The following is a 22,738-nucleotide window of genomic DNA, read 5'->3' on the forward strand; positions in this document are numbered from 1 at the left end:
ACTTCAAGAAAACAAAAAAGAAAGCAAAAACATCAAGAAGAATTTAGAAACTTTTGGCCCAACGTGGCATATTTTTGCAATCTAATGATAAATGACTTGAACTTAAACATGACAGAACCAGTAAACTTTACTGAAGAGCGAATGCATCATGAGCACATTGTTCATATCTTTTGCTGAACTTTCTTTTTTTTTAATATATATTTTATTTTTTAATAAACAACCTATAAGAACACAAATAAACCAAAATAAACAAATAATCAAAAATAAACGGGTGTACCATCTAGTGTGTATACACACACACACACACACACACACACACACACACACACACACACACACACACACACATACACATACTTAGACATACATAGACTGCTGAACTTTCTTGAAAATACTGCCCTTTAAAAATTTAAAGGGATCTTAGGGGAAATTAAAAAAAAGACATAATTTAAAATTTAATACCAGCATTTTTGCCTTTTGTAGTTGAGTAATATAAGTAGAGGCTTACAGAGATCAGAAGTCTTGCTCACCTCCAGGATAGCTCCTGCAACATTATGTTTCAGATGTCAGTGGATTTCATCATCCAGACTCTTAGAATTTACAATCATGGCTTTCCGAAGTTTGGAGTACACGGATAATAGCTCTGATTCTATTGTCTTGTTGTTGGATCTCTAAGTTGATGAACATATGCTGAAACATCGCAGTAAACATTTTAAAGCCGTTTAGACAAAACCTTGTCTTGTCTTTATTGCTTGTGTGAAAAAAAGAACACTAGCTGACTGGAGTAAATATAGTGGTGTTTAAGTAAGACTTGTTGCAGTTCTCCAATCCAAGTATAGACGTAAAGCAGCAGCATTTTTAATACCGTGTCTGCTACCTACTTCAAAACTAATATTACCTTTAATCTCTGCTACCGAATGTGCATCTAAAGTTGTCTTCAGTGTCATCAGACAGATCAAAAACTGCTCATTAGCCTTTGAACTCTTATAAAGCATCACAGCCATTTTTCATGGGTGACATTAATTCATTTTAGCGCCACCTTAACAAAAAGCGCCACAAAGACCTCTGAAATATGTCATGCTGTGATTTTGGCTCTTCTTATTCAGGACAATCATCCACAGCTTGTGGATGCAGTATTTGGAACTTTTCAGTAAAAAATTATTCCTCCTTGCTGCTGTTTCATTCATCTGTCAAACCTCCTCAGTCTCATTTGCCTGATTTGCTCAGCTCTGGCATCTTCGGAGAGGTGGAAACCATAAGGAGGGGGGGCTCCTCTCTGCCGGCTTTGACCTAAAAAAAAAAAAAGAAGAAAAGAAAAGAAAGATAAACCAGTGACATCAGATAGATATAAAAAATAAATGACTTGAACCCTTTTCCACTTATCAAAATTGTCCCCTCCTGTCTTACCTCTGTCATTCAGGCTGTTTCTGATGGCTTCCTCTAACTGCTCCTCCTCTGTCAGTCCACCTGTATAAGATGCATCTGCTGTGTAACCTGGTGCATACTGATAGTTTCCTGAGAATCCTCTACCAGTGTCAGTGTAGCCTGAGACACACATACACACAAGGTTAAGTCTGGCATATTGTATACTCTCGTTATTGTCTGTAAATCCCATGAAGACAGCAAAGCCTACAATATATTAGTCAGTCATACAGTCATTTTCTGCCATCATACCCGAGTAACCCGAAGATCTGTAGTAGGCACCAGTCTGTGAGTTATATCCATTCGATGTCACAAACCCTGGTGAAAATATATGCAGATTATTTCAGTTTTCCTCTCAATAATCAGATTCTATATAAATATCAGCTACTTGTAGGAAAGGTATTGTAAGAAAGCTTGATCTAGTCCATTTGTAGTTTGAACCTATTGACCAGCCTCTCTGTTTAGAGCAACCGAAGGATGACACTGGCTATCACCTGATGACAATTTAGCTTTTAATTCGCCTCACAGACTTTAGCTGCATTTACGAAAGTCTTGCTCTCATTTGAGGGAGCTACACCGGAGCTCCCCCCAGGGGCTTGTCAGCAGACCAACTGAAGGGCTCCCACATTGTTTCCATTTAAACAGTGTTAATAACAAATATTTATATTTTATATTTGTACATAGATTAATTCTCAAAGCTGACTCTAGTGTTCTATCACATATTTTCTATCACACTTGAATCTTTAGACTTTGGTCCACTGTGTTTTTGCCATCTTACGAGTGGCTGCGTTAATATAAATGTAAGAAAACAGGTGAGAAAAAAAAAAACATGAATTCAGACCTGCACACTTCTTCATGATTTTCTTCAGTGGTCCGGTGGTGTAGAGGAGACCTACCAGGATCCCTGACAGGTGACCAACAAAAGAGGTCCTGAAGAAGAGAAGCATAGATTATTGCTATTTAATCAAACACTGCCATCTACAGGACATTTTAATTCAACACCTCAAACGACAGGTTCCTCAAATAAAACACTACTAATTGTCATTGAGTCTAACTGCATACTAATCACACATCAGTGAGCAGAAGAAATTGCATCTGAATCTGGAGCAGTATTAGATTAGACAGAAGTTGATGTGTATGTTGATTCAATCATGAAATGACATCATGTAGCCTTATCCTCTGTGGATACTGACTGATACTAAATTATAATAAAAAAAAATTAAAAAAAACAGAGAACAGTTGAGCCATTTTCAGAGGAACCCGTTTTGCATTTTTATTATCTGTAACACAAATACCTGATTCTGTTCAGCGACTGTACCGGAGTACTTGTGCTACTTAATGCTTCTTTCAGGTACCGTTTAAAAGATATATTAAACATCCCCTCTGCGTTTTTTATATCCACTTGCAGGTTGGGCTGGGTATTGTCACTGATTTCTACAACTGACTCAATTCTGATTCACAGGTCCTGATTGAATTGGATTAAATGCGATTCAATTTTGACTCAGTCAGAAATATTGTAATTATAATAATTTATCTTGGATTTGTACTGTCGAAAGAAGCCTGTAAAACTTGTAAATTAAATATATTCTTTTCCAAATTAATAACACATCCTAAAGCAGTTACAATATTGCACTTTTTATTTTATTCCTGGGGTTCAACAGATTAAACCCCAGGAGTTTTTCTAAGGTTCCTGCTGAAAAATAGCATGCTCAAAGTGAATCGACTATTTCTCTGCAATTACAAACTCAATATAACTATAAAAATAAAGGTGACACTTGTGAGACTTCATCAGAGGTCCAAGCATTTCAGGAAATGCCATTGTGTCAAAGTAACTGAGAATAAAACACAAAAAAAATATGAAGGCAATTTTGCTGACCTGTTCTTTTAAAGCATAAAACCATCTTGAAAAAATGCTGCAGTAGAAGTTTTATTAAAGACAAATCTAAGGGTTTCGCAATTTGGCATAATTCGTAAAAGTTGAAAATTCTTTGGTATTGAATTGGTCTTGAAGTACACCGAGAGAGCTGTGCAGGAAGTGCAATTTTATCGTGGTGGAAGCAAAACAGCAAAAATAAGAGGGAATTCATTACAATGTTTTTCAAAAGTCTGGTTTGTCTCCTTTTGCTGCTGGTTCAGTGAAGTTTTGGTCAGAGAGTGACGTGCAGCTTTGGAAGCTGTCAGATGCCATGTTTTAGCTGAGATTCTGATGTTTCTGGCAAAATACATTTAAAAATCCATTTCAGGATTTAATGAATCAATGTTGGATTATTCAAATTCAAATTAATTTGAAATGGAAAATCAATTTTTAAAACGGAAGAGCTGTTGCCCTGCTAGGTGCATCAGTGTTCACACTGGTATCTCTATATTTTAACTGTGTAGTAAATCCATAGTCCTGATTCATTTACAGATACGAATTACAGACAGGTAACTCACCCGGGTGATGTTATGTGGATAAGCACCAGCTCTACCCAGCTAGCATAGCGACTAGACACAGAAAATCCCATCACATAGGTCACACTTCCAGGGTAGTAATGGTTATTGAGTACCTTCAAAGCAAACAGGACACCTAGAAGCACAATCGTTGCAAAGATAAATACACAAGAAAAAGGAAATGTTGCCATTTCTGGAAAAAAAGATCAAATAGTTGGTCATGACATATGGAAGAAGATAATACAATATATGTTTACAAATATAGAGTTATCAAATCTTCTATATCAGTTACAACATAAAGGATTATAGAACTTTCCCCTATAGTTTATACCTGAGAAGCCAACAGCACACGCCATGCTGTACGACTGGTCCTGCATGAGCTCTGTTAGCAACGCCTCCAACACTAGATAGACCAGTCCAGTAAGCAGAGAGAACACTGAGAGCAGGTAAAGGAACCAGGGCCCACCCAGCCGTTGCTCCAGCCTTCTACCTTTCCAGAGGAAGGACACCATGTTGAAGTAAAGATGCCAGTCGTCTGCATGGTGCAGTGGGGACAGCAGGAGTCTGCGCCAGTCTTTAAACCAGTAGGCCTGCTGCACACTAACACAGGCCTAGGAAATTAAGAGATAATACTTTTTTTTTTTACATAATCTTTCTACTTGACAAACAACTTTCCCATTAATGTAATAATACCTTCCTTGTTGATTATATTCTAACATTTTAGTAACACAGTTTTAAAACAATTATTTCAGGGCTACTGCACTGTATAAAACAAAATAGCCAACCTTGTGCTGTATAAATATTGGTCGACATTAAAAATGGACAAACTCTGTCTCCATCATTAGAGGTGTATTTGGTGTATTTACCTGAAACAGTGGAGCAGCAGGGAATAGGTAAAGGTACACATTGAGAGCCAGGACAGCCAGAGTGATGGGAGGGATATTGTTCAGACCCAATTGAAACACCTGGGAGGCAAGGAGCAGCAAGCCCAGCTGGGATCCCCTCTGTCTGTTTCGCATACTGAAAATAACCTAGGGGAAAACAACTGCCTGATTATTTTTCAGACATTTTCGGTTACCATAAAAGTCACATTTATAAGTTATTAGAGAAAGGCTTAAGATTAAATCATGGTAATGCTCTCACAATCTCTGAGTATCAGCTTTAAAAGACTCAGATGCATGAAAACTGCCTCTACTTGACTACGAGTTGTATTAATAAGGAAGTGTTGGGCTGTTGTTAAAACAAAACACAAACATTAGAAATCAGAAAGAAATGTCAGAGAAAGCTCAAGTGGTTACAGTTCATATTAATTCAATTACTAGCAGAAGTCCAGACTGTAGATTTGATCTGAAGCCTTTATAAGAAAAAGAATACCACTGCTTGTCGTGCTTTAATATGATGAGTTAAAATGCCTTTTGCTGATATCTAACACATAAAAAATTTAACTAATATTCATTATTAAAGACTGAGTCCTCCTTCCCCCATGAGCTTATAAAGGTTCAGGAAATGTCAGTCACATGGCGGTGTATATGTACAGTCAAACCATACACACTACAGCCTTAGATATCATGCAACCCCAACACCGCGATCCAGAGTATAAGTAGTAGTAAGTAGAATAAGTAGTAATATAAGTAGCATAAAAAAGGTATCCCTCTGGTTAATGTTATTGTAGTTGAACCATTGACTGAGTTGAACAGACACAGTCAATAATAATTAGCAATTTAAAAAAAAAAGTCTGCAAGTCAGTTTAAAACATTCAGTAGCTTAACAACAACGCTGATGTTCTTTGGAAAACACAATATTCCATTACTAAAGAATAAAATGCCCCACAACATCCAATGACATCCACTTCACGGGGAACTAAAAGTAAACTTACTGTCAGCGCTGTCAATCGTTGGAAACGCTTCCTCGTTCAGTTACTTTCGCTACCGCAAACTTTAACGTCAGCCCGGTGTTTAACCAGGTGAGCACAATTTAACGCTGATGAAAAACCTAAAGTTTCACATATATAACTCTTAATCAAACGTCAGCAAAACGTATTACTAGATATTTCATCATTTCTAGCGTTTACCAGTAACAACTCGACAAGTTGGCGCTGTCGGAGGTCACGTGACAATAACAAAGCTACGTAGTTAGCGCAGCCGCATTGGGGTTTGCGAGGTAAAGGTCAGTTCTTCTTCTTCTTCTTCTTCTTCTTCTTCTTCTTCTTCTTCTTCTTCTTATTATTATTATTATTATTATTATTATTATTATTATTATTATTATTGTTATTATTATTATTAACAAAGGCAATAAAAACAATACCTACAAGAACCTATGATAATAACAACAACAATCACTCTGGCCAAGACAGGGGAAAAAGGGAGAAAGGCGCAATGAGAACAGTAAGCATTATTAGGGTAGGGTAAATCTACAAGCTGGGTATTTAGAAAAACAGTATTTAGATGGATCGTAATAGATATAGTAGACTGAATAAACTTTATAGTTTTGAAATTAATCTAAAAACAAACTTTGCCACTTGATAGTGATCTTAGTATATACATGGAATTAAGAGAACTTTAGAGCTGAAGAAGCTTATCGGATGAGAGGTGAAACGTCTTCAAGAAACTTAAAGAAGTCCAGACGCTTTTTTCCCAAGTTCCTTAGACTACGTTCAACATCCAGCGGGCGGTACGTAAAAACCGTTCTAGAAATGTAGTCAGAGCGATTCTAAGGCTTTGTGAACTAGGGGGGTTAAGAAAGATATAGATTCACTAAAATGTCGCTTTTAGTTATTATAATGTTAAATTATTATATTTTAATTTATATACGTTATTTTACTTTATTCAGAATTAACCTGGCGGTTAACTTTCTTTTCTAGATTTTGGGGGGTTAGAATTAAGCATACTAGTGATCCACCTCCACCCTAATGTTCAAGAAATGGTTCAATCCTCTTTAGGCGGGAAAGCGTCATCCGCTTCATTATTTCCTCTTACGTCGACGCTTAGCGGTCGGTTTGTAGGACTGAGATTTTTCTGCCATTTTTTAGCGTAAACACCAAAGAGCAAAATGGTAAGAAACCTTGTAAAAGCAAACTTTTAGTAGTCAGTTACGGGCGATATGTTTCTTCCGCATTTTTTGACCTCCTCCCAGTTCTAAGGAGCGAGGAGGGAAGTGCGGCCTTTAACTGCAAAGTAGAAATGGGAAAATGATGTCTCTACACTGACATTTACTTTACTCTGTGATAGTTATGCAAGAGGTGTGGTTTAAATATATAAATGATTAGGGGGGGTTATTGTGTTTTAGGCTTAGTAAATGTCTTGTAAATGGTGAGCAGATCCGATATGGAAAAAAAATAGTGGTTAAAGTGTGAACGGAGAAAATTGTTTTGTTTTGTTCAAGATCACTTGAATATTCGGTTTCGTTAAAGCGTTTTTTCAGTAATAGATTCCAAGTGAAAAGGGCGCACATTTTGAAATTTCAACAGCACGTACGTCATCGGTAGTTAAGGAAGGAAAGATCTGTCGCATAGCAACACCATGTATGGAGAAAACAGTCAAGTGAAAACTAGTATGCTTGTGATTGGGATACTTTTTAAAGACTGTTTGGCCCAAAAGCAAGGCGTAATTGGCATTGTTCCCATGTATGCAGTTAAACTTTTTCAATTTCCTTTACTCTTTACTCTGATCTAAAAGAAAAAGGTGTACATCTAATTGACTCCCCCCCTCCCCCTCCCACAGCGTGAATGCATCTCCGTCCACGTTGGACAGGCTGGTGTCCAGATTGGGAATGCCTGCTGGGAGCTTTACTGCTTGGAACATGGCATTCAGCCAGATGGTCAAATGCCCAGTGACAAGACCATCGGCGGGGGAGATGATTCCTTCAACACATTTTTCAGTGAGACTGGAGCTGGAAAGCATGTCCCTAGAGCTGTTTTTGTGGACCTTGAACCCACTGTGATCGGTAAGCGTTGTTACCATTAGCTAAATGTAGCAGTACAATATGTGAGTCAGTTTAAATAACAAAATGTCTGTCTATTTCCTTAGATGAGGTGCGGACTGGGACGTATCGCCAGCTGTTCCACCCTGAGCAGTTGATCACTGGCAAGGAGGATGCAGCTAACAATTATGCCCGTGGACACTATACCATTGGAAAAGAGATCATTGATCTTGTTCTGGACAGGGTTCGCAAACTGGTGGGTAAATTCAGAGCCATTATCGGCAAAGTAAATTAGATAACTGTATCGCATGAACTTTGTCTTTCCCTCTCCATCCTCAGGCTGACCAGTGCACTGGTCTTCAGGGCTTCCTGGTGTTCCACAGCTTCGGCGGTGGGACCGGCTCTGGTTTCACCTCCCTGCTGATGGAGCGCCTTTCTGTCGACTACGGCAAGAAGTCAAAGCTGGAGTTTTCCATCTACCCAGCTCCCCAAGTGTCCACCGCTGTGGTTGAGCCCTACAACGCCATCCTGACCACCCACACCACCCTAGAGCACTCTGACTGTGCCTTCATGGTAGATAATGAGGCAATCTATGACATCTGCCGTAGGAACCTCGATATCGAGCGTCCTTCCTACACCAACCTGAACAGGTTGATCAGCCAGATTGTGTCCTCCATCACTGCTTCGCTCCGCTTTGATGGCGCCCTCAATGTTGACCTGACAGAGTTCCAGACCAACTTGGTGCCCTACCCTCGTATCCATTTCCCCCTGGCCACCTACGCCCCCGTCATCTCCGCAGAGAAAGCTTATCACGAGCAGTTAACTGTATCGGAAATAACTAACGCTTGCTTCGAGCCAGCCAATCAGATGGTGAAATGTGACCCTCGCCACGGCAAGTATATGGCCTGCTGCCTTTTGTACCGTGGCGATGTGGTGCCCAAAGATGTCAACGCTGCCATTGCTACCATCAAAACCAAGCGCACCATCCAGTTCGTGGACTGGTGCCCCACCGGTTTCAAGGTCGGCATCAACTACCAGCCACCCACTGTGGTTCCTGGTGGAGACCTGGCCAAGGTCCAGAGGGCTGTGTGTATGCTGAGCAACACCACCGCCATCGCTGAGGCCTGGGCACGACTTGACCACAAGTTTGACTTGATGTACGCCAAGCGTGCATTTGTTCACTGGTATGTGGGTGAGGGAATGGAGGAGGGTGAGTTTTCTGAGGCTAGAGAGGACATGGCAGCTCTAGAGAAGGATTATGAAGAGGTTGGAGTTGACTCTGTTGATGGGGAGGGAGATGAGGAAGGTGAGGAGTAGGTTCATTGCAATAAAATCATCAAAGTTATGCCAGTTCGCTCAGAAGCACTGTTACATTGTTCTATCAAATCTTGTTTCAATATTCCTGTGTTTCAACTTTAAATAAATGTGTTTGAAAATGTGGTGTTTTAATGCTATGTGAGAGTGTAACATGGAGACATGACCACTTTGTTTTGTAGTTCTGTTCTTTCAATATCAGCACTTTCTTTTATTAAAGTGCTGCTTAATAAAGAGTACATGAGCTGTTTAAAGACAAGGTGTCGGTGCCTTAATTTTTTTAAACACTGATACTCAAAAACTCTTAAGAACAGCTTTAAAGCTTTGCACCTTAAATATTTAAATACATAAAACCGCAGTTGCTTGGGGCCGTAAAATTTAATCTGGTTTCATCTAATTATGTGTTTGGGGCCTAGTGTGCAAAGTCTATAATATTTCAGAAAAAAACAATTTGGGAATCAAAGGTGTGCATCTGGCAGTATATGCTGATGTATTGTAATGTTTTTTTAGTTCTATCCCGAACAGCCACCACAGAAAAATGGAAAATAAAATGCATCTTAAACATACATGCACAGTCAGCATAGAAAACAATCATATTATTTCATCTAAAAAATATTTACTTTAGATAACTGAAGTGTGTTTTGTCGATACTGCCGCTGTTATCTTGTTTAAAAATTAGTTGGCAGAACGTTTAAATACCAGTCAAAATTCTTACCTCCTGCCATGTTTGTATATTGTTATCAAACACCCATGCTGATTCCCCCCAGTGGTCACACTTAGAAACTACAAAACATAATTAATCACATGCTTACAGTATTAAATATTAAATATATTTAAGGCTGTGTGCTTTATACAGTCACTGGTACACTAATTTATTATTAAATTAAAGGACAATGATTTGGGAAATAGTTACCGCCACCCAACGGAGATATTAATATTATTTTAAGTTTTCATTATACTATCTTTTAGTAATGATGGACGGATTCTTTGATTCAATTTACTTTTTAAAAGTAATATTTCTGGTCAATATTGCCCCCAAAAGATTTACCTAGTAAATAGGTCAAGTGATCAATTAAATTACATTTATTTTAAAAAGATGAGTAAACAAATAAATACTTTAAGTGGTTGTAAGTAGAAATTACTTAATAATCGTAACTACAAGCAGGCACTGCCTGCCGAACATGTTCAGAGGCTTCAGCGCAAGAGGTTTAACCTCTGTCTCACCGGTTTCTGGCATCGATTGTAAACACGTGCGCCAGGTGGAGCACACCGTTTCTCCGTCAATTATTCAGGAATCCTACCTAGGATCAGCTTTCCCGTCTCACAAACACAAACCTGTTTCATTTAGCTCGCGGTTTTCTACACTCTACAAACTGTATAGCTTTGCTGCCGCCAACGATCATTGACTGCCGGAGCATCTGTTGCTTATAGGAACAGCGGCATATAGATGGGAAGTTTTTGTTTTGTTTTGTTTTCATAATTTTGAACTTCGTATTGTTGGCTTAAAAAAACCTTTCTGTAAACAACGTGATCATTGAACGACAACACTATAATATAGACATAATAATATAAAGGGAAATGTGAGTATATGTTAAGCAGCGAGTATACTGTGTTTTTATGAAGAAAATAAATACATATAAAAAGAGAAAGAAAACAAAAAAACATCAATATATACAAAGGGATTGCTTGGTGGGATACACCTTTGTATTTTTGCATAGATCAATAGTCTTGATCGATTTCTTCTCGCAGTGTGACCTGTTTGGCTGTGTCATCTTTTCACGTATGTAATTGAAGGCAGAGCTATGAAGACACAGAAAGAAAGACATTTTTAAATTCAGTTTTATTGTACTAATACTGTATTAAAATTTAAATTACTTGGCTGTACTCAAATTGTTAAAAGTTATACATGAGTTACATTTATCATCCAAACCGCCAGGAGGCGATACGTAAAATGATTCTAGAAATGCGGTCCGAGGAAGTCAGGGCGAATCTAAGGGTCTAGAAATTAGGGAGCCATTAAAGATATTTGTACGTTTTAAATTGACATTTTTTTATTATATAATTAATAGAAGACGCATTTTGCTTTATTTTGGATTAATCTAGGGATTTGTTTTTTTGTTTTTGGATAAAATTAAGCATATTGTAATCCGCGCACCTCCTAATTTATAAGAAATGGTTCGGTCCTCTCCGCTAGCCAGGCTCGAAAGGGCTGTCTGCGTCATTATTTCCTCTTAGATCGGCTCCTAACGGTTGGTTTGTAGGATTTGTTGTCGAGTTTTTCTTGCTATTCTTTACTCTAAGGACCAACGAACAAAATGGTAAGAACTTTCAAAAAGCTCTGCCAAATGTTGGCAGTTGGTTATTGATGATATGTCGGTGCACAATTTTTAATCTGCTGTTCTAAGGAACGAGGGAGGAAGCGTTGCCTTTAACCGAAAAGTAGAAACGGGAACATGGAAGGCAGTATACGGAACTACGTTTTACTCTTTGATAATCAGACAGGTCGCATAATTTTAGGTATCAGGAAGATTGGAGGGTATAACTGTGATTTGGGGCGTGGGGAGATGACTTGGCGCATTTTTGGTGGTTGTGACAACCCATTCCTCCCCGCTTTCCGTTCGGCCTTTTGTGCACCGGAGAGGTGTGGTTTATATCCAGTCAGTGACAACATCTGGCCCAGCGTCCCACTAGACTTTAAAAGCTCTTAGTGCTCAGTTGTTGGGTGGCTATCTTCTCTAAGACACAATTGAATTAACTTGCTCTTTAGTTTAGGTTTTAGGTTTTTGACCTGGATAAATGGTGAACAGGTCGGGGAGGGGACAAAGTGATAAGGTTTTTGGTACACATATCATCTGTAGTGAAAAAAGTGTGAACATCTAAGTGACCTGTCTTTCTTCCCACAGCGTGAATGCATCTCCATCCACGTTGGACAGGCTGGTGTCCAGATTGGGAATGCCTGCTGGGAGCTTTACTGCTTGGAACATGGCATTCAGCCAGACGGTCAAATGCCCAGTGACAAGACCATCGGCGGGGGAGATGATTCCTTCAACACATTTTTCAGTGAGACTGGAGCTGGAAAGCATGTCCCTAGAGCTGTTTTTGTGGACCTTGAACCCACTGTGATCGGTAAGCGTTGTTACCATTGGCTAAATGTAGCAGTACAATATGTGAGTCAGTTTAAATAACGAAATGTCTGTCTGTTTCCTTAGATGAGGTGCGGACTGGGACGTATCGCCAGCTGTTCCACCCTGAGCAGTTGATCACTGGCAAGGAGGATGCAGCTAACAATTATGCCCGTGGACACTATACCATTGGAAAAGAGATTATTGATCTTGTTCTGGACAGGGTTCGCAAACTGGTGGGTAAATTCAGAGCCATTATTGGCAAAGTAAACTAAATAACTGTATCGCATGAACTTTGTCTTTCCCTCTCCATCCTCAGGCTGACCAGTGCACTGGTCTTCAGGGCTTCCTGGTGTTCCACAGCTTCGGCGGTGGGACCGGCTCTGGTTTCACCTCCCTGCTGATGGAGCGCCTTTCTGTTGACTACGGCAAGAAGTCAAAGCTGGAGTTTTCCATCTACCCAGCTCCCCAAGTGTCCACCGCTGTGGTTGAGCCCTACAACTCCATCCTGACCACCCACACCACCCTAGAGCACTCTGACTGTGCCTTCATGGTAGATAACGAGGCAATCTATGACATCTGCCGTAGGAACCTCGATATCGAGCGTCCTTCCTACACCAACCTGAACAGGTTGATCAGCCAGATTGTGTCCTCAATCACTGCTTCGCTCCGCTTTGATGGCGCCCTCAATGTTGATCTGACTGAGTTCCAGACCAACTTGGTTCCCTACCCTCGTATCCATTTCCCCCTGGCCACCTACGCCCCCGTCATCTCTGCAGAGAAAGCTTATCACGAGCAGTTAACTGTATCGGAAATAACTAACGCTTGCTTCGAGCCAGCCAATCAGATGGTGAAATGTGACCCTCGCCACGGCAAGTATATGGCCTGCTGCCTTTTGTACCGTGGCGATGTGGTGCCCAAAGATGTCAACGCTGCCATTGCTGCCATTAAAACCAAGCGCACCATCCAGTTCGTGGACTGGTGCCCCACCGGTTTCAAGGTCGGCATCAACTACCAGCCACCCACTGTGGTTCCTGGTGGAGACCTGGCCAAGGTCCAGAGGGCTGTGTGTATGCTGAGCAACACCACCGCCATCGCTGAGGCTTGGGCACGACTTGACCACAAGTTTGACTTGATGTACGCCAAGCGTGCATTTGTTCACTGGTATGTGGGTGAGGGAATGGAGGAGGGTGAGTTTTCTGAGGCTAGAGAGGACATGGCAGCTCTAGAGAAGGATTATGAAGAGGTTGGAGTTGACTCTGTTGATGGAGAGGGAGATGAGGAAGGTGAGGAGTAGGTTCATTGCAATAAAATCATCAAAATTATGCAAGTTCACTCAGAAGCACTGTTACATTGTTCTACCAAATCATGTTACACATTCCTGTGGAGGAGAGTGCATATTTTTCATCTGTGAATAAATGCGTATGAAAATTAAAATGCATTGTTTTTATTTGACATAAGAGTGTAACATGGAGACATGACGACTTCATTTTGTAGTTTTATTCCTTCAACGTCATCGTGTTTTTTCTTCCGGGTGCTGCTGATCTTTAACAACGAGTACATGAGTAATTAAAAATCAAACTTGATATCTACTTGACTAGCGATTGAGATTAATCATTTTAATAATTTCTACATCTACTCAAGAGCTCCACAGTATTTTACAGGTTTTACAGGTTTGCTTTACAGTATAAAGAACAGAGGTATTTATTGTCTGAAAAGCTAAACTCTTAATGAGAGTGTAACAATAGAAGGTGGCTTCTGATTGTAGATTGTATGACTAAAATAAGACCTGAAGGTCAGGATCAGCCCACATGCCATCTCAATATGACTTCTGATGTCATTTAAAGGAAAACTGGAAACAAACCCTCCTGAGAGAAAAAAAAAATGGATAGCCTTGGAACTTGAGATTAAGTCAATTTAATAAATTTGTACTGCTACTGACTCATTTCAACAGACTAAACTGTGTGCAAATAAATTATCAGCGACAAACTGAAACACCTTTATTTATGTAGAACTAACCAACCATAAGAAAGATTTAACAGTATTAGATCAAAGTTGTCTGTAACTGTCTTTACTTAAAAAGAAGACACAAGACAAGTCAGCTTCTCTGACATGCTGATCATTTCTTCGTGCTCTATCAAATTGAATCTAGTTTCATTTAATTATGCATTTGAGGCCTGGTGATGAAATTCAGTCACATACAGTCTGCATTTAAAACCAATCATGATATTTATTTATTCAAAATGTGTCCTTTAGCTAACTGAAATGTGTTTTGCTTTGTTAGCAATAAAAACATTAATACAGTTTTTGAAAGCATTCTTTCTGTTCAATATTTGTCCCAAAACATCTACCTAATAATAATAATAATCATCATCATCATCATAGTGCAATTTATTAAATTATGATTTTATTACTTACTCAAAACAAAAAACAAAAGGTATTCGTTAGTCGAAATGTTAATAATCGTAACTAAAAGCAGCTACTGCCAGCCGAACATGTTCAGAGGCTGCAGCGGAAGAGGTTCAACCTCCAGTTCTGTCTCAACGGTTTCTGGCATCGATTGTAAACACGTGCGCCAGGTGGAGCACACCGTTTCTCCGTCAATTATTCAGGAACGCAACGCCTGCCTGGGATCACGTTTCCCGTCTCACAAACACAAACCTGTTTCATTTAGTTCGGTGTTTTCTACACTCTACAAACTGTATAGCTTTCCTGCCGCCAATGATCGCTACCCGGACCACAGCTGCCGGAGAGGCTGTTGCTATAGGAACAGCGGCACACAAGGCAGACAGACAGACGGGAAGATGTCAATTAGATTATTGCCAGAAGAAACATGGATCTCCCTTCAAAATAAAAGCGGGTCTCATCGCAAAGGAGACCCAAAACTAAGAAAGTAAATAAATAAATAAAAGTAATGAAAAAAAGATAACATAAAATAAATAAAAATGTCCCCAGAAATATGAATTTAAAACATTACAGATAATTACCTTTTTATTTAGTTAAAAGAAGAAAAGTCAGATTAAACTGCTTATATCCTGCTGACCAGTAGAATTGAATGTCTTTTAGGTTACATAGTGTTTCAAAATAACTTCACTGCAGAGTCTTTGTTATTTGCATAAATTAAGGTGACTATATAGAAACATTTTAAATCTGTATTTTTTGATGTTGTATTAAAATCTACATTTAAGTTAGTGCAAAATTTACATCACAATCGCATAAGTCTTCCAAATCATATTAAGTGGCTGAGAAGCAGTGTTGAATATTACTTTGAAAGCACGCAGAGGAAGTGCTGTTTGTCCCACAGGGTGCACTTGACGGTGACAGTAAGGCAGGAGCGGGAATAGCCGGAGAGCCGAGGCAGGTAAAAGTGTGTATGTGTGTGTGTGTGTGCGTGTTTGTATGATGAGACAGAAAGGGGTAACGGCGTGAGAAGAGAGGGAGAGAGGTGAAAGGAGGACAAAGCAGACGAGTGAGAGTTGGAAAAACAGAAGAGATAACAAAAGGAGGAAAGGATGTCGGAGCGGGTAGCTTCGTGTGGGAGCCTGTATGACAGCACCAACCTGCTGCTACAGTACTGCAACAACGGTGAGCTGCCTCTCATTCCTCTCCATCACACACAACAGGGGGAAAATAAAAAAACACCGCCGTCCAGACAGCTGCACAGCTCTCCTATTTCATTCAGAAAAATCGAGAAAACAAACAAACAAACATGTTTTTGCATTCTTCTGGAGGACGTTTTAAAATATATTTTGAAAAATATCAGAAGAGATGTTGAAAATATTTAGTGTTCTGATTTTGCTTACGTGGTTTGTGTTTGTGTAATGAGCTTTCTATGATTTTACTTATTTTTAACACTGTTGTCAACGTACAGTTTTTTAGTTGCAACAATAAAAACAGATGAATACATTTTAAGTGAACTGCGTTTGAAGGCACAATGGTTTCTATTATTTTAATCTATTTATTTATTTATTTATTCATTTTATTTATTACAGTTTAGATATTGCTTATATTCATTTCCACAGTTCCCAGCTGTTTGACACTTTCAGGATCTCTTTCTGACAGCGTTGTGTTTTTAATAGTTAGAGAGTAAAATTTATTGAGTTATCATCACTAAGTCATTTACATGAGTGAAGAACCACACTTCAGGGCCATAAACTGCTGTTAGAAATACAATTGACCTGTTGCCTTTAGCACTAAAGTGGTGGAGGGATTGTGGTTGCCATCATGAATAGGAACTTTGTCTTGTTCGCAATATCAGCAGCTTAATTTTTTACACTGATGGCCATTTGACAGTTTCCTTCTCCCCCCCTGCCTCGTCTGCCTGTGTCGGTCACATCCTGGTTAACAAATATGATGCAAATGCTCGCCTGATGCTGCTAGAATAGATCATACCTGTGGTCACGCTGGAGGATTGTGACAGGTGTACGAGGTGGTGATGAGTTTCTAAGGCTGTTTTAGACAAATTGTCTCTGTGGAGAGATTCATGTGAAGATGCGAATACCATCAGTGGAGCAGTTTAAGGCGTTTGAACTGTTGTTATCTTAGGGAAGTATCTGTGGATTGCATTAACCCTGCAGTCAACTAAACTTCACAGACAGCCATATTGAGAAGCAGGTGGGGAGACAGTGAGGGGTCGTGAGAGTCTGATCAGAGCTGTGATGTGTGTTATCCAAGAAGGAGCATGTGCCAATCAAAGCATTTGGTGGAGGCGGAGGTCCAAAGCCTCCTGCAGCTTCCTGGATCATAATGATTTCAGTTAAACTGTAAGACAAATGCACAGCCTCGGCTCGTTGATCTTCAGAGTAGCTGAGCTCAAATTAAAACAAAAAGAGGAAAATTTTGCTTGTAAGTTACAGTGGAGGCTTGTTGAGTGACAGCTGGTCCTGCAGCTGAGGGTCAACTGTTTTATTTGGACCACTTTGGATGCATAATGACTGGCTTTTTGGCTTCTTCACTTTAAATGTTAAAACAAAAATGGCACTTTGATTTAAATCAGCAGTTAATAATATGAATACATTGCTGTTTTTTATATATAGGTTATTGCCATCTGATAAAACTGACAAGTTTCCTTTTTGGACTATTTATTTGAAGGACATTTAAGATACAAGTGGGTACGTTAATGAGGTGTCACAGTGTGCCATGAAGGCTGTAGGTTCTCATCCATTAAATGCAGACTGATTTCTTACATTATGGTTGCTGTATTATTTTCAGACTGTATTTTTTTTTTACCTGCTATTCACCACAGCATTTTCATGCACGAACATGCCATGGGGTTGTTTTTAGCTGGTTTGGATTGTGACTTTGAGTGGGGACTCTACTGCTAAAATTATTGAAAGCAAAAACAGAAGTAATTTGCACCCTCCGTGGTCAACAGGGTGAAGCACAGTATTTAATCTGTGTCTGGATACTACAGTCAGACAATAAACAGTGTTTAGTTTTAAACTAGGTGCTGAAATATGCCTGTGTGAAGTGTGAATCAGTCATAAGAATAACATGATGGTGTCTTATTGCAGGTAGCAGGCTGCAGGTAGACAGGAATGAGCTAAGTAGAGAACAGAGTGTGTTATAATTCTGTTAGTAGACTCTGTTAGCAACAGGAAGCTCTAGAGAGTTTAACTTAGCCAAAATGTGTCATCTTTTATGTGTCTATTGAAGCACCCTGTTTCGTTCCCTTTCCTTTGACCTGTCTGTCAATCTTCTTGTATCTGCCAGCTGTCCTCTCACTGCTGTAACCAGAGATCCTCCATCTTGATCCGATCTGTTGTCATGTCCTGGTCAACGCTTGAGCCAAATGCAGTTTGGATTCTCCAGTGTTTAAAAAATTTTCTAGTCAAATTAAACACATAGTCTCTTTGAACATGTTGAACGTCTGGCTCCAATAAAGCTGGATGTTCTATTTGTAGGGCAGTATAATGAGTTAGTTTAGCATTTCCAGTACTGACAGGTTTTATAGCTTTTATCTAAATGATGCTGTTGAGGTAAATACAACACATCAGGCTTCTTTATACATTCTTTCTCAGTCCTCAGAGCTTTTACTCTTGAGCTCATTTCAGAATTGCACAGTTGTCCTTTGAATCGAATGTACTTGGTCATATTGTGATAACTTTAGCACAGAGACATATGAGGACACACTGTACAGGCATTAAGTGATTCTCAGCTATTAAAGTCTGCACACAGACGTCGTTAATGGCCTCACAATAAATTTCAGTGTGCCTCACTTCTCTCCGTGGTGTTGTTTTAGAGTCGACAGGAGGTTTACGCTACTAACTAGCAATTTAGTTTGTTTTGTTATTTGGGTTCAGGTTTTAATAATAGTTTGCATTTCATATGCAAATTTAATTTGGTCATCAGTGGGGCATGAAAAAGATTTTTAACTAAATCTCATATCTCACTATTTTATCTGAAGAAACAAGACTCTAAATGGGCCATTTCCCTTTGCACATCCATATTTTATGATTCATCTTTGTTGCAGTGGTGTATTTAACAACATGCACCTGTTATCTCTACGAAAGTACGCGCATGAGTGCATGAATCCATACTGACATCTGGACCACGTTTACAGTGCAAAGTGATGCTGTGCAACCTGCAGAGTGCCACTTTACCAGTGCAGAGTACAGTCTGTTCCTCCAGCTGAAGCCTGAAATGACTAGCGGCTGAAGCAGTGTTTGAGCGTTACAGCGACGAACCCGTCAATCGTGGCATACTGTACGCTGCACAGCTGCCATTTGCAAACTCTGTTTAGTGGCAATGAAAAGAAAAAAGCGTCACGCACCAGTCTGCTGAACAATTTCTATCTTCATGGTACGCTGAGGTTTCAATTCAAATGGCATGTGTTTAAAATATAAGATTTACTGTATTATTTATTTAAATGTTGGTATAGGGTGAGGAAAACACTTCACAAACACATATTTTATGTTGTGAAATGAGGTTTCTTCTTGTTGAAGGTTCTTCCTCCCAGTTTTCACCAGGTGCTGCTCATTAGGGATCATGCAATGAGTGGAGTTCTCTATAATATTGTGGGTTGTTGGCATTATAATCTATCGTCCCTTAAGCAGGCTGCAACAGCATACAGTGCAGCACAGAAGATTAAGCTGTATCACACTTTAGCTACATAGACTGGAAATCGATCTGTTATCATTGGTTTTGGCCTTTTCCTGTCTGTAGAATATCACAGACTCATCTTTTAAAGCACCAAAATCGGCCATACTGTTGTTACCAGTTTGAAACATTTCCAGATGAGTGGATGTAGATCTTGAATGAGAATATACTGCATGGTAACTGGACAGTTTATACATTTTTACCAGCAAGGACACAGACTACAGTGGTGGCATTTATTCTCATGTGGTGTGTATCCTTTCTGTGGGTGTGTGAGTGCATGTCATTGATCCTGGACGCATCTCTTCCTGGTGGTGCCTGGCTGTGCTGATGCTGATGCTGGTGCAGTGTGTTTGTGTGGCCCTAAGCCAGGCTCCACCCCTTCTGCCTCAGCTTTCTCTCTGCCTGTAGCTAATTAATGAGACAGGAGGAGGGATGTAAGGGAAGGAGTAGAAAAAAAGAGGAGAGTGAGAGGGGAGGAGGAGGGGATGGGAGGAGGAAGAGGGAGTGGCACAGGGAGGAGGAAGAGGGAGTGGCACAGGAAGGAGGAAGTGGAGGTGGAGGAAGGAGTGGGTCAGCAAAAGAGGATGGGAGATGATTTATTTTTGTGTGTGTGTATGAGATAGAGAGAGAGCGAGAGGGTGAGCAAGCACCGGTCACAGATGGGAAGGGGAGGGAGTGGGAGTCCAGGAAGTCTCTAAGGAGGAAGAGTGAGGGCAAGTGGACTGACTGACTGACTGCTCTGTGGATTGAGTGACTGGTTGATTGACAGGAGGAGTGACCAGGCACTCAGCGTAGCACAATGGCAGGTAGGCACATCGAGCTCCACCTTCATCATCACTTCACTGCAGCATAAATATTCCAGCAGCCAACAATCTTCGTATTGTCCTGTGCCGACCTCCCTACCTCTTTGACAGGATCACACTTACGCATTCGTCTGGATTTCATCATCCACATTTTTCTTACATCTGTTTTTCTTTTTACTCCATTCCCTCTGATTTCTTCTTTGTTACTTTCTTTTTTCCATCCATCCTTTTCTTTTGTCTACTACCTTTTTCCATCTGTCGGCATGTTTCTGTTCCCTGATAGCAGCCATGTCTGTATTATCCTCACATCAGCTTTGCTTAAAGTACAGTGCTGTGCTGTGCTGGAGATGGAAGTTAGCTCGTATTGTGTGTGTGTAATGCTTACTGAATGTCAAATAGATCTGGGCTTAGGTTTATATGACAGCAAGAGAATACCACTGAGGTCTGTGTGTGTGTGTGTGTGTGTGTGTGTGTGTGTGTGTGTCTGTGTGAGATGATTCAAGGGCAAATTGAAAAGTAGCCGGTGCTGCAGCGCTCTTTAAACAGGTGTCCTGTCAGTAGATGAGATAAAATCAGCAGAGGTGAACTCTGCTGATCTCTCTTTGTTTACTGTTTCCTGTGCCACCATATGCCTCCTTGATTACTTTGACTCTTAAGTAACATTTAACAAGTCTAGTGCAAACTCTGCAACTCATCAGGCAGCAACACAAACGCACCTCAAGGGGAATAAAGTTAGATCTGTACACATCATATAGGTGTACAGTATCGACTCTTACAAATGTGTATTCTCATATTAAACGTGGACAAAATTTCAAATAAAATCAGTGTACAGTAGGGGTTTGCCAGAGGTTTCTTCCTGTTAAAAGGGAGTTTTTCCTTCCCACTGTCGCCAAAGTGCTTGCTCATAGAGGGTCATATGATTGTTGGGTTTTTCTCTGTATCTATGAAGCGCCTTGAGGCGACTTTTGTTGTGATTTGGCGCTATATAAATAAAATTGAATTGAATTGAATTGAATAGGGGCAGAGGCTGTCTTGTTTGCGAGGTGCAATCAGTCAGAAAAGGTTGGGTTAAAGCAGGCAAAGCTTAAACTGGAGGTTTACACTGTATTATGGGATAAATGTGGATTATTTTAAGTTGCCAATCATGCATTTTACAATAAAATCTGAAGCTGGAAACAAGTGTAATATGTCTCCTTTTATGACCATATGACCAAAACCAGTGGATTTTGTTTTTCATCACAATATTCACCATGTTGGTACCTTGGTTACCACTGTTCCTTAGAGCCAGAAGGTCCTGGGTTCAAATCCAGTTGACCAGTCCAGGGTGTACCCCGCCTCTCCTGTGACAGCTGGGAAGGCTCCAGCCAGAACTGGATAAATGGAAGAAAAATGGATGGATGGTCACAAAGCTGATGTTAGCAGCTTTGTGACCAGTGTTAGCAGCACAGAACACAGTACAATTATGAAAACAACAAATAAACCTACAGCAGTTTGTGTCTTTTAATATTAAATGCTTTTTACAAGTTTCGTATAAACACTTTTACGAGATGCTCACGTGAATGGCTGCCATGTATGTCAACATAATAAGGTTAGCACATTAGCATCAGATTACACGACTGAAGCTCAGCTCAATCTGTTGCCAGTTGATAAAGCTCTGACATGAAGAGGCTTGTGTGAGCGGTGCTAAAATAGCCCCTGTAAAGGAGATGAAATCCTCTGATTTAGGGACCTGAATTTAAGTTACAAATATTCATACCCTTAAAATGATCCAAAATCAAACTAGGAAAGTATTTTATATTCTAAGGAGTTCATGTTGTAGCTGTCTGAGTATTGGACGATTGCAGACAAAGCCCTGTTAAGGCAAAACTGTTCATTCTAGGTCGTTTCATTTTGTCTCTGCAACTGTCTCTCCTGCCTTCCACCTCATTCTGTTTGTCTCCTTAATTAAGTGTACTCACTAGTCACAGTAGTTTAGATAAACGTGATACTGCAGTAGTCAGATAAAAATGAATCATTCTTCTCCCACCTCTTTATCCTTTCTCGGTTAGTTCAACTCGTGATCTCCTCCCACCTACATTCTGGCTTCTCCCTCTTCAGCTGACAACTATTCCTAGTTTTGTGTCTCCATTTTCAGCTTGTTTTAATTATTTGTACTCATTCCTTTTAAAAAGAACAACAAACAAAAAAAACATTATTTGGGGGAAAAGTCAGCAAACATTGTAAACAGTTTCTATCAGTGCTGACTGGCGACTCTGTACATGCAGTAATTATGTCCTGGTGACACTGAAATTACATTATTTAATGTATACAATGTGTCAATATAACTGCATTTTAAGCCAGCTGGAGAGTTTCTTGCTTTTTTCTTGTAGATGGACTTTTGTAAGTATTGTGTTAAACAGGGACACCCAAACTGCTTTTTCATTGAAGAAGAGAAACAATGATGGAGGGCTGAGACAATCTTACCTTAGATGCTGATCTGCGTAGGTCAACTCTGCCATGCAAATCTCCCCTGAACTTCATGTTTGTATGTAAATCGGAAGCTTAGTTTCCTCATGGCTTCTTCCTGTGTCATTTGACTATGAAATGTAACACAGTAAGGGTAACAGTACTGCCTGTGTCTCAGTTTACAAT

General features: G+C 39.9%; 4 protein-coding genes across 9 annotated transcripts in view; 3 read left to right on the forward strand and 1 right to left on the reverse strand.

The window, feature by feature from the left end:
* Positions 1-198: 198 nt before the first annotated feature.
* Positions 199-5,985, reverse strand: rhbdd1 (rhomboid domain containing 1). 5 transcript variants are annotated; one of them, XR_014868743.1, is made up of 9 exons: positions 5,729-5,981; positions 4,719-4,883; positions 4,184-4,463; positions 3,856-3,988; positions 2,264-2,352; positions 1,675-1,740; positions 1,408-1,545; positions 328-1,290; positions 199-280 (listed from the first exon to the last, which is right to left on the reverse strand). XR_014868743.1 is itself a non-coding variant. In XM_085130956.1 (9 exons), the coding sequence occupies exons 3-9, from the start codon at positions 4,869-4,871 to the stop codon at positions 1,184-1,186; spliced, it is 966 nt and encodes a 321-aa protein (XP_084987082.1). In that variant the 5' UTR covers positions 4,872-4,883; positions 4,996-5,082; positions 5,729-5,985; the 3' UTR covers positions 199-1,183. The 5 variants fall into 5 exon arrangements, 2 of the variants coding, with proteins under 2 accessions (XP_084987082.1, XP_084987080.1); XR_014868742.1 differs by having other exon boundaries at positions 322-1,290; XR_014868741.1 differs by having other exon boundaries at positions 318-1,290.
* Positions 5,986-6,773: 788 nt separating this feature from the next.
* On the forward strand, positions 6,774-9,209 carry LOC146503791 (tubulin alpha chain-like). Its single transcript, XM_085130949.1, has 4 exons — positions 6,774-6,903; positions 7,572-7,794; positions 7,878-8,026; positions 8,110-9,209. The coding sequence occupies exons 1-4, from the start codon at positions 6,901-6,903 to the stop codon at positions 9,085-9,087; spliced, it is 1,353 nt and encodes a 450-aa protein (XP_084987075.1). The 5' UTR covers positions 6,774-6,900; the 3' UTR covers positions 9,088-9,209.
* Positions 9,210-11,252: 2,043 nt separating this feature from the next.
* Positions 11,253-13,643, forward strand: LOC146503792 (tubulin alpha chain-like). Its single transcript, XM_085130950.1, has 4 exons — positions 11,253-11,402; positions 11,988-12,210; positions 12,294-12,442; positions 12,526-13,643. Exons 1-4 carry the CDS (start codon positions 11,400-11,402, stop codon positions 13,501-13,503), a joined length of 1,353 nt encoding a protein of 450 aa, XP_084987076.1. The 5' UTR covers positions 11,253-11,399; the 3' UTR covers positions 13,504-13,643.
* A 1,861-nt stretch (positions 13,644-15,504) lies between these two features.
* Positions 15,505-22,738, forward strand: part of eml2 (EMAP like 2) — a 32,916-nt gene continuing 25,682 nt past the window's right edge. Inside the window, exon 1 of one of the 2 annotated variants that reach the window (XM_085130935.1) lies at positions 15,505-15,791. In XM_085130935.1, the coding sequence (XP_084987061.1) occupies positions 15,719-15,791 (73 nt within the window). In that variant the 5' untranslated portion in view covers positions 15,505-15,718. Of the gene's footprint in view, positions 15,792-19,978; positions 20,111-22,738 lie in introns of those variants that run through there. The other variant, XM_085130936.1, reaches the window with a different exon arrangement.

This window comes from Neolamprologus multifasciatus, chromosome 14 (genome assembly GCF_963576455.1).
Source record: "Neolamprologus multifasciatus chromosome 14, fNeoMul1.2, whole genome shotgun sequence".
In the NCBI taxonomy this organism is placed as follows: Eukaryota; Metazoa; Chordata; class Actinopteri; order Cichliformes; family Cichlidae; genus Neolamprologus; species Neolamprologus multifasciatus.

Coding starts and splice junctions, on each gene's coding strand:
- LOC146503792 (XM_085130950.1), top strand. Junction 12,211..12,293: donor CCTTGAACCCACTGTGATCG/GTAAGCGTTGTT, acceptor CTGTTTCCTTAG/ATGAGGTGCGGACTGGGACG. Junction 12,443..12,525: donor TGGACAGGGTTCGCAAACTG/GTGGGTAAATTC, acceptor CTCCATCCTCAG/GCTGACCAGTGCACTGGTCT.
- LOC146503791 (XM_085130949.1), top strand. Junction 7,795..7,877: donor CCTTGAACCCACTGTGATCG/GTAAGCGTTGTT, acceptor CTATTTCCTTAG/ATGAGGTGCGGACTGGGACG. Junction 8,027..8,109: donor TGGACAGGGTTCGCAAACTG/GTGGGTAAATTC, acceptor CTCCATCCTCAG/GCTGACCAGTGCACTGGTCT.
- rhbdd1 (XM_085130956.1), bottom strand. CDS start 4,871: ATGCGAAACAGACAGAGGGGATCCCAGCTGGGCTTGCTGCTCCTTGCC. Junction 4,464..4,718: donor CTGCTGCTCCACTGTTTCAG/GTAAATACACCA, acceptor TTAATTTCCTAG/GCCTGTGTTAGTGTGCAGCA. Junction 1,741..2,263: donor AATCATGAAGAAGTGTGCAG/GTCTGAATTCAT, acceptor TATTTTCACCAG/GGTTTGTGACATCGAATGGA.